The 17,206-nt window shown below is 34.9% G+C and overlaps 1 protein-coding gene across 2 annotated transcripts; it reads left to right on the top strand.

Moving 5' to 3' along the window:
• Window positions 1-10,438: 10,438 nt before the first annotated feature.
• LOC147564401 (Ypt/Rab-GAP domain of gyp1p superfamily protein) lies at window positions 10,439-16,011 on the top strand. Of its 2 annotated transcripts, none has more exons than XM_086645698.1 (5): window positions 10,439-11,419; window positions 12,772-12,872; window positions 13,125-13,301; window positions 13,412-15,330; window positions 15,745-16,011. In XM_086645698.1, the coding sequence occupies exons 1-5, from the start codon at window positions 11,238-11,240 to the stop codon at window positions 15,892-15,894; spliced, it is 2,529 nt and encodes an 842-aa protein (XP_086501824.1). In that variant the 5' UTR covers window positions 10,439-11,237; the 3' UTR covers window positions 15,895-16,011. The 2 variants fall into 2 exon arrangements, 1 of the variants encoding a protein (XP_086501824.1); XR_015227254.1 differs by having other exon boundaries at window positions 10,663-11,419; window positions 13,412-15,507; window positions 15,659-16,011.
• The last annotated feature ends 1,195 nt before the right edge of the window (window positions 16,012-17,206 follow it).

Here is a 17,206-nt window from a genome sequence, read left to right as displayed (position 1 = left end):
CCCACCGTTGATTAGTCGTAGACCAGGTCGTCCAAGAACAGTACGGATCGAGAGCTCTGGAAATATGCCAAGAAAATTAAGGATATGTGGTAGGTGTAAGCAACCTTCATACCACAATCGCAAAACATGTAGGGTAAACATCTGATGTATTTAAATATATGTTACATAACACTTTCAATCCACATAATTTTCAAATATTCAATCTTTTTTTCCTATGTTTTGTTTCACTATTCTATCTTTATTCTCTATCAAAAGTTTATTCTCTACATGAAGGTTATACTTGCCTAACATATGTGGTTAATATGTTAGAACACCAATCACACAAAATACAGTACAATTGATGTATTTGGTGCAAATTTGTTAAAGTTTTTACAGACTTTAAATTTACATATATGTTCTGGTTAAAAGTTCTTGTTTTGTTTCATAAATTTACTGTTATTTATTCCTAAATATTCATACTTTGTCTCATGTTGTCCGTAATTTATTTCATTTTTTTTCCGTGTTTAGTACATAACACGTTATTTATCAACACGTTACTCATGTTTGTGTAATAAATGAAAGGATGAAACTTGATAAATTTCAGACATTTTTCAACAAATATGAAATTTTAATTAAAAATTACAGTTCCCATCCAAAAATTTTATACTTCAAACTGGCAATTATAATTCATTACAACTATTTTAAAATTCAAAACATAAAACCATACTTTAATCTAGACTATATTAAAGTTTTTTTCCACAAATCTCTGGTTTCATTCAATAGCTCGTACGTCACTTCCGCTCTTCTACGCTGAGCTAATTCAATCCAATCTCTTGCAAGGCATTCATCCGGTACTGCCCATTTGTAATGTTTCATAAATACTAAATCCATATGAAGCATAACAAATAGTCCACAATCCGCACTGTCAATCATTGATATAACATTTAGTATGAAACCACAAAATAATTTATAAATTATGTAACTATCTGTATGCATTACAGTAATCATAAAAATGTGAAATATATCGCATACTTACTTTTCTCCTTGTTGATGATCATACGGCGTCTTCGAAATCTTACATTTCTTCTTAAATTCAGGACTCACATATTTTGTTTTGTGAAGCACATCTAATATGTATTGTCCATATCTTGCAGCATTTTCTTCACATTGTTTACGTAGCTTTATGTCAAAGAACAACGAGTTGTAATGGGTCCAAGACTGATCAAAGTAATCAAATACTAACAAAGTCCAATGAATACCCCTACTGACATCTGTACTCATCGCATGACACATTGGAGCAACTATATAAGATATAAGCCCTCTTTCAGCCTCATTTAATAACCGACCGGATAGGTGGGGGTCTATGTTTGACTGGGCTGACTTGCAATTTATCATTGTCTGTCAAATAAAAACAACATACTGTATAAAACAAAACGGTTACATTGCAGTAAAGTATTCATACTTTACAACAAACAAAACACATAAACTTAATAAAGTATACATACTTTTCTTATCATTCTAACCTTTTTATTTGACAAAACATGTAATTTATACACATAAAAACTTTTATATTATGAAATTATGACTTCTGTAATCAAAACTTACCCATAATTCAGAAGCGAGAACGAACACTTGTCCAGCCCCTTTTAAAACTTTGGAAGATAGATGCTTTGACCACCAATTTATAAGCTGAGCATCGGTTTCACAGTTCATCATAAGCCAATTCACCTCTCTTCCTCTAACATCACTTGTTAGATTTGATTCCCATACAATTGTTCTGCATGTTAATTGTTGTTAGTTTAAAAAATGAATTTATAGCAAAATATATATATTATATTAGATATAACAGATTATGTTTGTTACAATCATCATAATGTAACACAAACAACAAAACATTTCATAACATAGTGAAAGACAAGTATTAAACTTCAAATTCATTACTTCATCTTCACTCCTTGGTTGAACTCCTCGAGCAGACCCTTCTCATTGTCTTTCACTTTCTTCCATACTTTGCTCTTCTTCCAGTTGCTAAGTGGTTCATCATCATCAATCGAAACTCCCTTCCCCTTTTTATCTTGTTCTTCAACATTGACTACCTCCTTTTTCGCAATTTCCTTCTTTTTTTCTTTCTCGGCCTTTTCTTTTGGCTCGGCCTTTTCAGTTTGTTTCCTTGTTCTGGGAGCTTGTTTGATTCTCTTAATAAGAGAATTCTGTTTAGGTGTTTCACCCCCATCAACTGTTCTGTCCGATCCACCCTTAATAGCTTTTGATTTTGTTCTCTTCTTCTTTACTGATGTTGGAGTAGTCTCGACAAAGTCATCATCTATGAGTCTTTCTGTTTCAGCATTCTCTTGATAGGTTTGAGCAACTTGAACAACGTCGGTGAAGTCGGGTGCATTTGTGAAATCTATTCCCAAATCAAAATTGGGAGTTGAACTATATTGCTTCTCTTCCTCATTAGGCACCAACACAATGGCCGTGCATGGCACGTTTCCATCATCATCTGAAAACAACAATCATGTTAAAAAAAATAGATTCATCACGAAATTGACAAGTAAATAATATATCATTTATTCTGTGATAATAATATTCTATATAAAGTATGCATACTTTACCACAAATTATAATAGAAAACAGTAAAAGTATGAATAAATACTGACCTTCCTGTTGTTGTTCTTCAACATTTTCATCTTCCTGTACTTTATCATCATGTTCTACTCCATCAGACATCTCATCACTGACATTATCTTTCACCCCAACATTATCTACCTCCTCATTCTGGTCCCCATTATCTTGACCCATTCCTTCATTATGATAATCATCCATCAATGATTCCTCCCTCTTTTCAGACTTTAGAAGTAACTTCAATTGTATTACTTCATTTCTCAAACTTTCAAGTTCCTCATCCTTTTTCTTTAATTCTTCTCTTTGTTTACTTACTTCTCTACTTAGGGCTTCCATCATCTCCATGTTATTCAACTCTTCATCAAAAGGTATCTCCACAACTACCTTTTCTGTAAACTTCAACATTTCTTTCTCTTCTTCACTCACATCATCCACAACATCCTCATAAACCTGCATGTAAAGAGTTACTTAAATCATAGGGTGTTCTGTAGATGCATTCGAATAATTTATCATAAATTATATGTAATTTATGATAAATTACATATACTGGAAAAAGAAATACAATATATTTATAGAGAATTTAAACTTTCATTAATAAAAGTTCACATAAAAAGTTGATTTTACCTCCTCAGGTTCAAGTCCAGCTAAATCTTTTTCCATTCCATTCTTGAATCCATCAACAGACCACCTCAAGAACCTTGGGGTTCTTGTTTCATTCAGTGCATTCTTCGCATACAGATTAGTATGCATGCACACCCAGAACTAAAGAAAAAAAAAAGAAATCAAAATTACGCATACTTTATAAGTAAGAATATGCTATTTAAATAACAAATTAATTCAAAAAATAATACTCACAGGCAACAGTAACAAGCAACCAGATGCTTTGGTGGGGTCTTCTGAATGTTTGTCGATCGTTTCCATCATATATGAATGTATGGCTCTTGGCCATGACACCCTGTTGATTGCTCTTCTAGACTGGATGTTCTTATAAATACTAGGCAATACAGTGAAACCAGCCAAAGTAGCAAATAGGAAGCTCGCCGAAAACATCATAATTAGAAGTTGAACAAATTCTATTGCTGGTTCACTGTTCCTCACGCATTTCTGAAGTGCATTCCCAACAACAGCACTTGAGAGACCCATATTTTTGTTTCTTGATGCTTCAAGTGTTTCCTTGAAGTATTTGTTCAAGAACGCACACTTCAAAGGATCTAGATCATTTTTCTTAGGGAATGCCTCATATTCAGAACCCTCCATGGGCATTCCCAACAACAAAGATACATCTTCAGGTTTGAATTCTAACTCTTTACCCCCAATAACAAATTTCTTTGTCGATTTTTTATATCGACAAAGAACATCCAAAATGGCAATTGTAGGACGACTCGTATAATTTTCCCTTAATATTGTACCTTCTGCCATAGCATCAAACAATTGACTGAAAGGAGTTTTGCTAATCTCCTCCTTCATTTCTTCAGTCATATAGGAACGTATGCTATTGATTAACTCTATTGGTTTGCTGAGTGTGTATCTGAATAGTGCCGATGTTTTTTGCACCGGTATTAATTTCTGTTCCCCTACTATATCAACCCACTTACTAGAGCTTCCTTTGTCCTTCAACTTCAAACTTTTTGAACTACCACCAGCCTGCAAATATGACAAAAAAACACAATTGTAAACTATCAGCCATTAATCATGTAAAGTACGCATACTTTACCTAACATGATGGGAAATTTTTTAGACAGAATGAATATTTTTAAGGTATATCATAAATTTGTACATACAACAAGGCATAAACTGTTAAAAGATAAATACATATATGTATGTTAATCATAATTTATCAAATTTTCTTCAAAATATCAATAAATTATAACAAATTCCAAATACATTACCTCAGATACTGATGTTTCTTTTGTTTTCGATTTCTTCTTAACAACTACTTCTTCGACAGTGGCCTTTCTTTTCATAGGGCTCCTTCTTAATGTGCTTGTTTCTTCGGTAACATTCGTTTTAGATTTACCTTTTGGTGCCATGTTCAACCTTTTGCTGCAATGAAAAGGACATCTCATTAAACCCTAAACCAAGATCAAATATTTCATTAAACCATACATAAAAAATATGGTTTAATTTTCCATAAATTATGTGTTTTTTATAACACAAAGTTATCTTATTATGAAACAGAAATAAAAGTTTAAAAAGAATATTTAGGTTTTTCAAGTACAACTAAAGATTTTAATGTAGATCTGTAATTTGAAAACATCTAAGGATCTATTATTCATGAGACAAAAACGATTTTGTACCCCTTTTTTTTAAAAAAAAAACGAACGAAAAAACCCTAAAACTGTTTGAATCTCCTTTAAACCGAAAAGAAACTTCATATCTACAGAGAAATCTTTACCAAAATCAACAAATCCTCTTCAATATGAAGTTAAACTGACATGCAACAACTATTTATAACGATTTAACCTCAAAGAACCTCACGTTTCGATTTCAATCGATTTCATAAAGAAAAGGGGTTTATCAACCAGCTTACCTTTTCACCTGAAGAGATTCTTCAATGTAAAAGATGAATGGAGAAGATGAAAGGATGCAAACTTTCTGGGTTTCTTGATCTATTTAGGGTTTATCGTCTCGATCTTCAAACGATTTTAGACGAAAATAGGAATCGGTTATGTTTAGAGAGAGAAAACGTCTTAATGAAGAGTTACAGCCACTTTCTGTTTCGCCTTCTATAGATACGCCCCAAATCACGCCCACGGGTTTTGGGAAAGTTTCCCAAAACCCTCGGAAATTCAAATATCCCGGGGTTTTTAGATTTGGGATACATTGGGTAATATCAAAAAAATTATCCATACTTTATGCCCTTCTTGTAAAAGGACTAAAAATCCATAATCTAAGAAGAAAGGTCTATAAACCTATTATCAAATTGATTTTGGTCTATATACCCATGGACTCAAATATATTTCACAATAGTAAAGAAGAGAGAGAGGTAGAGATTAATATTTCTCTTGTATATTAACAACAATGAGGGTTACAGGTATTTATAGACTAATGAAATACAATTAGGGTAAATCTAGGATAAAGATTACAAGTATATGATGTTTATCTAAATATAATACGGAGTCTTCTGGAATATAGAGACCGGTGGGACCGGTCTCTCTCTTGGCCGACCGGGTTATATGGATCGGGTGGCCGATCCATATACATAACCCTAATATCACAGGATGGAAAATATTAAAAAATTCTTTAATGATTGGCTACAACTTCAATGGTTCTTTAAAATCACAATATGAAGTATAGTGGAGTCTTAGAATTTCCCATTCACACCTATCATCATAATTTTCCATTCAATTTTGTTCTGATATGGATCCAATATCACATGTACTTAACATCATTAAATGTACCATGAAATGTGATTGTGATACCTATATTTACTTTATAAAGATTGTGATCTTTGTATACAAAGGGACAATTTGAAACGAGAGAAACCAACTACGTTTTTTGAAGCACTGAATCTGCTCTCACTCAATTGATTATCTGCATAAAGTCGTTCTTATTTTTACCAGGCTCCTCACTCCACTATTCATCAAATAAGTATTGCTTCTTGTGATTTTTATATTACCTCCCATCCGATGACATATGTTGGAAGGTCCACTCTCCTCGGCCAAACCGAGTGGACTTGGTCCCATAGGAATCCTATTACAACTAGGATTCCTTAGTAGTTAGGATTATATTTAGATAACTATCATAGAGTTTTAGTAGTTTTCAATCTCTTCCTTGTAACCTATATATACATAGCCATACACATTGTAAAATCAAGTTATTGTGAATAATAAAAGGTATTTTACCAAAGTATTCATCCCTACCACTAATAACTTCTCTCTCTCTCTCTCGGATCAAACCGAGACCTTCATCTTCTTCTTCTCCCACTCGGCTTCACCCGAATGTGATCATCATCTTCTTCCCACTCGTCACCTTCGAGTGTATACTCGGTTATAACCGAGACATCAATTAAGTCTCTCTCTCGGCTTCATCCGAGAGTGACAATCATCGAGGTATTTATATTTTCACAACATAAACCACAAATTAAAAATAATATTAGCAGAATTTGATTTTAAAAGTTAGCAAGACAAAAGGGGAAGCTCATTAAGAGCTATAACAATGATAATAGAGATAGATAGTTGGTAAGAAGATCATAAAATATTAAAATACAAGCCAATAATTACTGGGTGGGTGGGTGGAGGAGAAAGAGAATTTGGTATTATGTAAGTCTCACACATACATCCAAAAAAACAAAAAATAATGTGGAAGGGACCGACCAACCAATGGATTTGGCATAAAATTGTGCATGACAAGAATCTAACTAAGATTTATATTGTTAGCATCTTACCTATATATATATGAGGCTGACTTGTTTTACACAAATCCTCACTCTCAAGTCTCACCTTCAAATTATAAAGGCCGCGGCTTTGGGGAATAAAGAAAAATCTCCGAGGAATAATGACTCAGATTGATCTAGGGGTCAAATTTACTTTTCAACCCCGAAAATTTATTAAGCTGCGTTTCACCCCTAATCTTCTTCTTCTCTTATTTCCCATATCTTTCTCTCTCTAACGACCCTTATTTTTCCCTCTCTGAAACAAATATATTGAAAACCCTAGCTTTTCTTATCACTCTTAATGATCAAACAGTTGGTGACAGTGGTGGGTTCTTGGATTGGTTAATAAAACTAGTGCTTCTCTCTCTAGCAACATTGTTGCAGTTGAATTGGATACTTTAATGGATGTTGAAGTTAATGATATTAATAGGAATCATGTGGGTTTGGATCTAAACAACTTGGCTTCTACTCTTGTTGCTGATTTAGGTGCGGTTGAAATTAACTAGAGAAAACAGGTGTTTTGATTAATGCTTGGACTGATTCTGATGGCCAATTAGCGTTTTCAATATCTCTGGTTCATACATAAAAACAATTAAAGAAGATTAGTTCTTGGAGATAGAAAGAAGGGAACAGATGAGGGAGAGTGAAAAAGAAAGACAAGAATAAAGGGCAAAAGTCAACTTAATCTTCTTTAATCAGTTGGTGGGTTGATTTACTTTGTTGTTCTAGGGACTTGATATGAAGATGTGAGGAGATAAAGATTAGGGGGTTAATAACAATCATGTCAATTTTTGGTCTAAAAGGAAAATATGTCTCTAAGTCTTTATTCCCCGAAGCTTTTTCTTTATTCCCCAAAGCCGCGACCATTATAAAAGACCATAATATGTATATATATATACATTTGGTAATATTTTCGACTCAAAGTATTTTGTATTCAATTCCATATACCTAATCCCTATATGTAATGTTTCTATCATTGTCCTACTACATATAATATGGGACCTAGAAGTTGGTTGTGGGTTTTTTCTTTTTTGCTTGCAAGAGTTGGCTGTGAGTTAGTAGGGTGGGTTCAAGGTGCATTATTAGGCCCTAGGAATGATGCTTACCCAATTGGCATTAGCATAACAGTAATGTTACTGCAAAGAAAAAAAAGGTAGATCAGAAGAGATTGAAGTAAATATGGAGGAAGAAGTGGATCTAGAGATCTGAAAGGCCTCAGGCCTAACAGTTGTGCATGCATCATGATTGTGTAAGTTTTGGAGTGGAGAAAATAGAGATGAGTGAGGTGGGTCCCAGTGACATACATACTGGTTGTAAATCCTATCCAGTTGACGTTGGAATGAGAGTCGTATTGGCTTTTCTCACCTCCTGTCCTCTCCCTCTTCAGATGAGAATAATATACCACCTCTTCCTTGGTCCGACGGAGGAGAGGTTTCGTCTTCTACTTTGAAATTAAGTTAAAGATAATAAAATTCTATAATTATATAAAAGAAATTTACTTTTATAGTCATTTTTATTGTATTTTTTTTTGTATGTGATCATGTGATGGGATGAGATACAAGCAAGTTTGGTTTTTTTCTAATATAAAAAGGCAATGTTTTGGGCATGCACTTTTTGATGACAGACCTATAGAATTTAGTCAATTAGATTTGACTTATATTTGTTTGGAAGGTAACTTAGTTTTGAATCAAAAGATCAAGCTAGTTTTCTTTTGCTTCTAAATTTTTGTCTTTACCACTGATTTCGTCTACCATCACCAATTTCTCCTGTGACGCCTCAAGTCTTAGTAGTTGACGATATTGTTCTCCCTTTGTCCACCACTATGCGCAGGTGGTATGAGGGTTTGTTCTTGGCTAGGATTCTAAGAGTTCCCCCAAAAAGGCCTCGATATTGACGGCGACAAACGATTCATCCTGTCCATCTGAGTATGGAGCAACACCGTAGACCGCCACATACACGATTTTGTCCTCACTTTAGCCACCACCACGCACAGATGGTATGAGGTTTTCTTCCACATAGTGGAGGCCTCGGTACTTACTCAGCGCCACCGTACACCTATAGCCCAGGCTCAGGACACTCTCGCGAGCGATGTGGGACTATTACACCTGTATTTGTTTATCCTTTCTTCCTCTCTCTTTCTCTCGCTATCTCCCTCTCTTTATCTGTCTCTTCGCATAGTTTAGTTTTGTAAGAAACTGACATAGACTACTCATTTTTATCTAGATTTGAGTAAATCAGTAATCCATTAACACTCTTACTATCTGAACTTATATTCTCAACAGTATATCGTCTTGAGTCCAAAGCTACGAGCATCTCCAACAAAATAAAATAAAAAAGATTCTGATCAAACACTACAAACCATAAAAAAAAATCAATTGATTATTTTCTTTGCAGAAAAAAATCTCTAACATTATGTGTCTTTATTGTAAATCTCTAAAGTTGTTTTATTTAAATATGTGGCATTTTGGACAGAAATAGCTAGTTATTTCAATCTCTCTCTTTATAAAATGACGTGGTTGATCAAAAACTACATCCCATCAAAAATCAAGCCGCCCCTCAACCGAATTTAAAAGACAAAGCGGAAGGTAGATGAATAAAAAATGCCTAAGATTTTAGATCTAAAGTACAATAACCAAACAATGGTCACCCAATTAAACTAATTCTTATTATATTATGTTTTGGTGGGCTGATCAAGCTTGAGAAAATCAAAGATGCTTAGAATATTAATTGGGTACTTGACAAGGAAATTAGATCCATATTCACCAAAAGGCCCTTAGTCATTTTTTCAAAGTGTGAATTGTATTTAATGAAAATACTATAGTACTACTATTAATATACAATCGTGATCAATACATAAATATTTTTGAGATAAGAATATGCAATAGGTACCACTCAACAAAACCCTTATTATCCAATGAATGAAGGTTTTTATTGGCCAAGTATGCAATTGTGAGATACAACTCAACTTTGATTAGGATTGGCCGTTTCTATCAAATATTGTATTTTCTTTGTAATTTTCCTCTCAATATGTGAGTTTTTAACATGAGCCTTTAAAACTTGAATGCTTCCATATTTTTTTTCTTAGCTAGGACGGATATATTAGAATTGGTTTGTAATTGAAGTAAGTTGACCCTAGGAACCCTCAAAAGTAAAAAAAAAAAGTTAAATAAGAATTTAACATTTGTCAGGATCCTTGAAATATACACGTACCGATACACACAAACACATTGGAGAGAGACTGGACATGAAAAATACGTCTAGAGATACAATTAGTTAGAATAATCTTATGAAAACTAGTTTCAACCTATATAATCACAAAGAATGTCATCATCTCACATACCACTTTAAATATAATCACGTTAACATAAGATTTCTTTATTAGCACAATTCTAAACACAATCTAATTTTGTAAAAGAAACAATCTTCCTACTAAAATGTTAGGACTTTAACTATTTTTCCAACTCTCAAAAAAGAAAAATTTATCTTCCTACAATATTGTAAATGTATTTAGGGATTTACCTAAAAGTTTCATTAGTCAATAGTATATCTATTGAAAACAAAATTATATTCTTTTTTGTAAAAGAAAACAAAAAAATTACACAAAAATAATTACTTACCAAATCAGGGTTAGTTTGGTCATGAAATAAAGATGCTTTTATTGATTATTTGATTCTTCTCTCTCTTACTTGTATCTCTTTCTTATTTTTTCAGGGGTTTTTACTATCAATTAGGTTTCAAGGAGAGGGGTGCAATGGTAGATTGAAGACGACAGCTCACCATTCCCTTTCAAAATTCAACAAAATTGTTTTTCCTCCTCCTCTGTGTTTTCCTGAAGAAACAAACTTCTTATTCCTCTCTTTCTCTCTCTAAAACTTTCTCTCTCTAAAACTTTCTCTCTCTGTGTCTTCAAAGACATTAGTCTCTTCAATTTCTCCCTCAAATTCCGCCATTTTAATCCCCCAATTTAATCCCCTTAATCCAGTTTCTACCCTTTTTTTATTCTACCGTTTGAAGATTACCCTTTTTTCCTCTCCTCTGATTTCTCTGTAATTTTATTAATTATTGCTCTATTTCCAATTCTGTGTAATCATCATCAATATTTGACCCAGAAAAAAACCCATTATTTATCTCGTCTTTATCATATCAAAGTTTTGATCTTTATCCTCAATTATCATTCCTAGATCGTTATATGTAATCCTTCTGCTTATGCTCTGAAAAATTTAGGGTTTTGGGCGTGATTGAATTTGCGGGGAAAAAAATGTTATCTTCAGCTCAAATTGAATCACAATTATCCGAATCTTCATCATTGGTGACTTCTCAAAAACATGATTCTCGATTTTCTGATCTTAGAGGCGTTCAATGGCGTATAAATCTAGGGATTTTACCATCTTCTTCTTCAATTGATGAACTTCGTCGTGTAACCGCAGATTGTCGGAGAAGGTACCTTTATCTCTTTGATATTTTCTCCCTAATGATGGCTTTAATTGGTATTAGGGCTGGATCGTCGTCTAGGGTAGGATTTTTTTATTTATTAACACCAACCCAAGGTACAAATTGTTGCTAATTACTTCTCTGTTAACTTTGATCACCTGATTCCTTTTTTGGAAAAGGATTTGATCATCCTAGTTTTGCATAGAGTATAAGTAGAGGATTTATATCTATATTTTTTTTCCCCTTTTCTTTATGGGTTTGAAGATTTTCTCAATCATGTTATTTTTGGCATATAAAGTTAAAATTGGGATTATGTAGTGGTAGTTTTGATTCTTCATCTTACTAGTGTAATTTTTGTTGCAAGTTATAATTTGTACATGTTTTCGAATTGATAGAGGCTAATCTCGATCGGTTTTGCATTTAGATGGCGTTTTTTTTGTTTATTTTCGCTTGTTTTTCTTCATCTTTAAGGTCTTAGTTCTTGCTTTTGTGAAGGTAAGGTAACAGTAGTGTTCTTTTTTCAGTCGGATGTATTTGAGTTTGAACATGAATGTTGAATTCAGTTCGTTGGTGTTTCTTATATTTGAAGTTCGAATCAAGCTTTTGTGGCAAAGTGGCAACTATACTTTTTCAAACTCAGATACTGGATTTCCTCCGTTCAGATTTCGTTAAATTCGTTTTTGTGAAAGGTTGCTAGATTGGATTTGATTGCCTTCAAGTGAAGTTTGAGTTAATTGTTGTATCACTAATTATTTTTGTATCAATTCTCTGTAAATTGATTGCACCCAAAAATGCAAATTTAACTAATTTAAGCTCCTCATTGTTGGAATTTTGGAACTCAAGTTCTTGAAAAAAATTGAAGCCCATTTCGCTCATAGTCGATACAACAATCTTAATGTCTTAACGCGCGCGCACACACACACACACACATGTCATAGCTATTGGGCCTTTTATTATTACTTACGTTAAATTATATGCAATGCCATTAAACTAGACTGGTTTGTATGGATCTGAACACGATTTTGTTCAAGTACACATTGATGTCCTTATAAAATCTCGATTTCATAAGAAATAAAGTGACTGTAAGTAATTTGACAACTGTCCGAGTATCTTATACCATTATCTGTATCTTGATATGGCAAATTACATTAATGGAGCATCCACATTTTTTAGGTTGTTCCCCGATAATGGAGTTGTGGGAATAGCACTTACCTTAATGATGCATACATTGTAATCATGTAAATTGGTAATGCCATCTGACATTATTGGAAACCGCCAAGGAGGATCACTAGTTTGAGGAACAATTTTGTAATTTCAGCTGCCTTTTAGGCGCCTAATTCTAATATAAGATGTTTACACAGATATGCGGGTCTGAGAAGAAGACTTCTAGTTGTTCCACTTCCGAAAGAAGTCGGTAGCTCTCCAAATCTTGTTATGGACAATCCTCTTTCACAAAATCCAGGTTAGTTTCTAGTGTTTGATTATCTGGTGTCCGTTTTCTTTATGCAAATTGTACTGGTTTATTATGTCATCTATGAAAATCTTATCATCTCAAAAGCCTGCCAAGTGAATGCTACTAGTTTATTTGGTTAAGTTGCTGGTCAATTACAATGCCGTGGTAGTTCGGTCTTTCATAAATGACTCGTAAGTTTTGAGTAACTAAACTATGAACTTCTACTGATGTGGAGACTAATCTGCTGATCGTCTGTTGCAGATAGTATGTGGGGCCGCTTTTTCAAAAATGCTGAGCTAGAGAAAATGCTTGACCAGGATTTGTCACGTTTATATCCTGAAGATGGAAGTTACTTTCAGACTCCGACATGCCAAGGCATGTTAAGAAGGATTCTGTTATTATGGTGCCTTAGACATCCAGAATACGGCTATGGACAAGGCAAGTTATCCAGTTGATGGCTTCAATTTGAACTCTTTTTTATTTACTTTAATCTGTTTATACCTTCTCTTACTATTTTATCAGTTTTATTTTCCCATCATTTCTTGTAGGGATGCACGAACTTTTGGCTCCTTTGGTATATGTTCTCCATATTGATGTGAAGCGTCTTTATCAAGAAAGAAAGCTCCATGAAGATCATTTTACTGACAAGTTTGATGATTTGTCCTTTCCAGCTAGTGATCTGGTTGGTAACTATAAATCATTGCAGTGGGACGGGATTGACGATGAGAGCAGTTTCCAGGAGACTAAAGCCAAAGTTAGCAGCATCAATGAGCTTGATCCCGAGATACAAACTATTATGTTGCTAAGTGATGCATATGGGGCAGAAGGAGAATTGGGTATTCTTCTGTCGGAGAGATTTATGGAACACGATGCTTATTGTATGTTTGAAGCATTAATGGGTGGAGCTCGTGGTGCAGTCGCCATGGCAGATTACTTCTCTCCGTCCCCTGCTGTTGGATCCCACACAGGCTTGCCTCCAGTGATTGAAGCATCTTCCGCCTTGTACTATTTGCTTTCAGTTGTTGACTCTTCTCTCCACAGCCACCTCATTGAGCTTGGTGTTGAGCCCCAATACTTTGCGCTTCGTTGGCTACGTGTACTGTTTGGACGTGAATTCTTGCTTGAAGACCTTTTGTTCATTTGGGATGAGATATTTGCAGCAGAGAATGTTAAATTAATCTTAGGTTCAGAAGATGACTTCGGATGCAGCTTTGCTGTTCTCTGTTCTCCTCGTGGGGCATTCATATCGGCAATGGCAGTGTCAATGCTGCTCCATTTGAGATCATCCTTGCTCGCCACTGAGAATGCAACTTCGTGTCTTCAAAGATTGCTTAATTTTCCCGAAAACATATCTGTGAAGAAGTTGATAGTAAAGGCCAAGCCTTTGCAGGCTCTTGCCCTTGACAAAAGTATCCACGCCCGGACTCCTATGGGTGGGCCTTCCGTGAGGAGTATATCACCTGCTGTCCGAGGTAATAGCCTTCCTTCTGGTTCAGTATCTCCAAGAACTCCTTTGAGTTTGGTACCGGATAGTTACTGGGAAGAGAAGTGGAGAGTGTTGCACAAGGCAGAAGAAGCACAGCAAGGAAGTTCAGGAAAAAAAGTTTCGACAGGGAAAAAGGGATTGACGGAAAAAATTAGATCAAGCTTGTCCAGAACAGAATCTGACCCGTCTCCAGCAAAGATGGAGAGTGGGAAAAGGGAATCAAGATCATCTGTGAGGAGAAGGTTGTTGGATGATTTGTCCCAAGACACTGGCCCAAAAGATGACCTGGAGAAGGCAAGAAATAATGGAGCTTCAGATCGAAAGGACCCAGCGTTGGTAGATAAGGCTGAAGAAAGAAGTTCTTTCGAGTACCAAAAAAAAGAAAAAGGTTCTGGGAGTGAAGCAGTGGAGACGTGTCTGAGTGGGCATACTGGGAGCGAAGACGGTGGCTCTTTTATCTTTTCTGCTTCTTCAAGTCCTCTGAATGATCGTGAGAATGACTCGGAAAAGAGTAGTGTTGCATCTAATTCTGCAAATGATCATGAAAACGACTCAGAGAAAACTAGTGTTAGCTCAAATTTATATGTTGACGAACATGATGATGAATGCAAAGAGGAGCCATGTACATCCGTTCACGATGACCCACTTCCAGTTTCTGATCCCAACGGTGAAAACGCTTCAGAGAAATCTGGGTTGACATCTGATGCAGCTGGGAAACCGGTGGCTGGATTAAATGACCGGAAGTTGCTCTCTGGTAAATTTCAGTGGTTTTGGAAGCTTGGACGGCGGAACAATGAAGATACATCTGAGAAAGTTGAAAACATGGAGTCACCAAGATCCTCCTCTGTCGGAAATGATCAAAATAACGTTCCTGTCTCATCGACAGCAGATGGGTGCCCTAAATCATCGGGGGACGTAGCCAACAAAAATACAATGGGAACTTTAAGGAATCTTGGACAGTCTATGCACGAAAATATTCAGGTAAGTTTTAGGGATCACCATATTTAGTTAGTAGCTGCAAATTAATGCATTTTACTTATTCTACTATCTGTTTCTGTGTTCTTGTCGTAATATTAGTTCTGTTTGAGACGAGGTTTGAACGAGTTTAAGTATTTTACGAAGGGATGTAGTTTAATATTTGCTAGTGTTAATGTCTTAGTGAAATTGGCATATACTAGGAAGATAATGGATGCAACATAGGCACATTTCCATTAGGTTACAAACTCAAAGATCTTTCTATACAAAATTGTACTACTATTTACTTGTCATTAGCTATCGATATCTAGAATCCATGCAGTTTCTCTTTTAGTCGGATTCATCTGAAACTTTCGAGATCTGAACTGATTTTCTTTTTATAAGGGTCCTGAAAGTTGTACTCGTTTTGTTTCGGCATAGGTAATTGAATCAATACTTCAGCAAGATCGGAGTCAAGCTGGATCGATGGAGAATTTGTCTAGAAATATAATGGTGGGTAAAGGGCAAGTTAAGGCCATGACAGCTCTCAAGGAACTTAGAAAAATTAGCAACCTTTTATCTGAGATGTGAGGGTATGCCCTTCTGTTTCTTTATTTTTTCTTTTCATGTTTAACTTGTAAATACATTTTGTAATTACTGTTCTTGAAGCCCAGAATAAAGGCAAGCTTCTGCAGCTATTGTTTCTTCCATTTGTCTCAAGTAGTTCTCATCATTGCTAGACCGTCCAAATACCGACGTTTTTAATCCTTTAGCTTCTATTATCAATTGAATGTTCAATAAATTGTTACATGTCTCAAAGTTTTGATTTTGATTTTCGACAATTTTGTGTTTAAAAAGTTGTAGAATGATGCTTGAAATGTTCATAGAATATATAGGTAATTGATATGTTTTATTTCTACATTTTTTTTTTTTTTTTTTTGTTGAACTTTCTACATTTCTTAATTGTATGTAAGTAGAAATAAAACTGAGCCAATTGGGATGTAGTTTTGGGAGAAAAAAAGAAGAAGAAAAAAAGTTCATTTCTAATCTGATTCCAGGAGCTGGAAGTCTACTTATTGCAGAAATGAGAGTTGATCTTTAGGATCATTGGGGTTGAGTAATAGTCGGCCAAGCCAACCAGGTCGAACTTGCTGAATTAAACTGAACTGGATCAAATGGATTTTGGGCATAACCGAACAATATTTGACTTGGCTCGGCTGGCAAACCAGTCAACCACAATCCCTTTTCAGTTTGACTTCGGCTTAGGTTCTTGAAAACCTCCCGGCTGGGCATATGGAAAGATAAACATATACCATAAATGAAGTTGGCCAATACAGTGGACAATCAATTTTCTTATATGACAAATATTTTATGTGACAACAATGAAAATTAAAATTTTTATGCGGACAACGGTCTTTAAGAGGAGGATTTTTTAGGGATTCAAATCTATAATAATTTAAATATTGACTATAAATTTCAACCTCTACGTTTTTTTGTTTTTTTTTAATTTCACTTTCTGTTTTCTCATGCTTAATATGGTTAGTTACCAGACACAAATAGGGTCGAACGAAATTAGTGACTCACTGCTATTGATTGGTTTGGTTTGGTTTAGGCCCGGTCTTAAATGGTCAACAACTGATCGTTGCTCACTCACGGGGATCACACTGAAGTAAACAAGATGAGAATGAAAACGGCAGGTCTTATTAGTTGTGGGAGTCTAGGCTTGGACTCCTGGAGCTCTCGCAAAATAGATTGCCCTTTTTTAGAGAGAGGGCGAAGAAAACGGCAGGTCTTAGAAAAGCACAAGAGACATGGCTTGCTAGCTCTCAGTTCCGGTTCTAATATAATTGTAAAATAATTCGTCTAAACATCTCATAGAATCATCATTAATTCCTTTTCGATT

This window comes from Eschscholzia californica, unplaced genomic scaffold, assembly GCF_041429995.1.
Source record: "Eschscholzia californica isolate CP2 unplaced genomic scaffold, dmEscCali1.0.p SCAF_1, whole genome shotgun sequence".
NCBI lineage: Eukaryota > Viridiplantae > Streptophyta > Magnoliopsida > Ranunculales > Papaveraceae > Eschscholzia > Eschscholzia californica.
The sequence above is the reverse complement of the archived record's forward strand: the minus strand, read 5'-3'. Positions and strand labels throughout refer to the sequence as shown.

Coding starts and splice junctions, on each gene's coding strand:
- LOC147564401 (XM_086645698.1), top strand. CDS start 11,238: ATGTTATCTTCAGCTCAAATTGAATCACAATTATCCGAATCTTCATCA. Junction 12,873..13,124: donor TCCTCTTTCACAAAATCCAG/GTTAGTTTCTAG, acceptor CGTCTGTTGCAG/ATAGTATGTGGGGCCGCTTT. Junction 15,331..15,744: donor CTATGCACGAAAATATTCAG/GTAAGTTTTAGG, acceptor GTTTCGGCATAG/GTAATTGAATCAATACTTCA.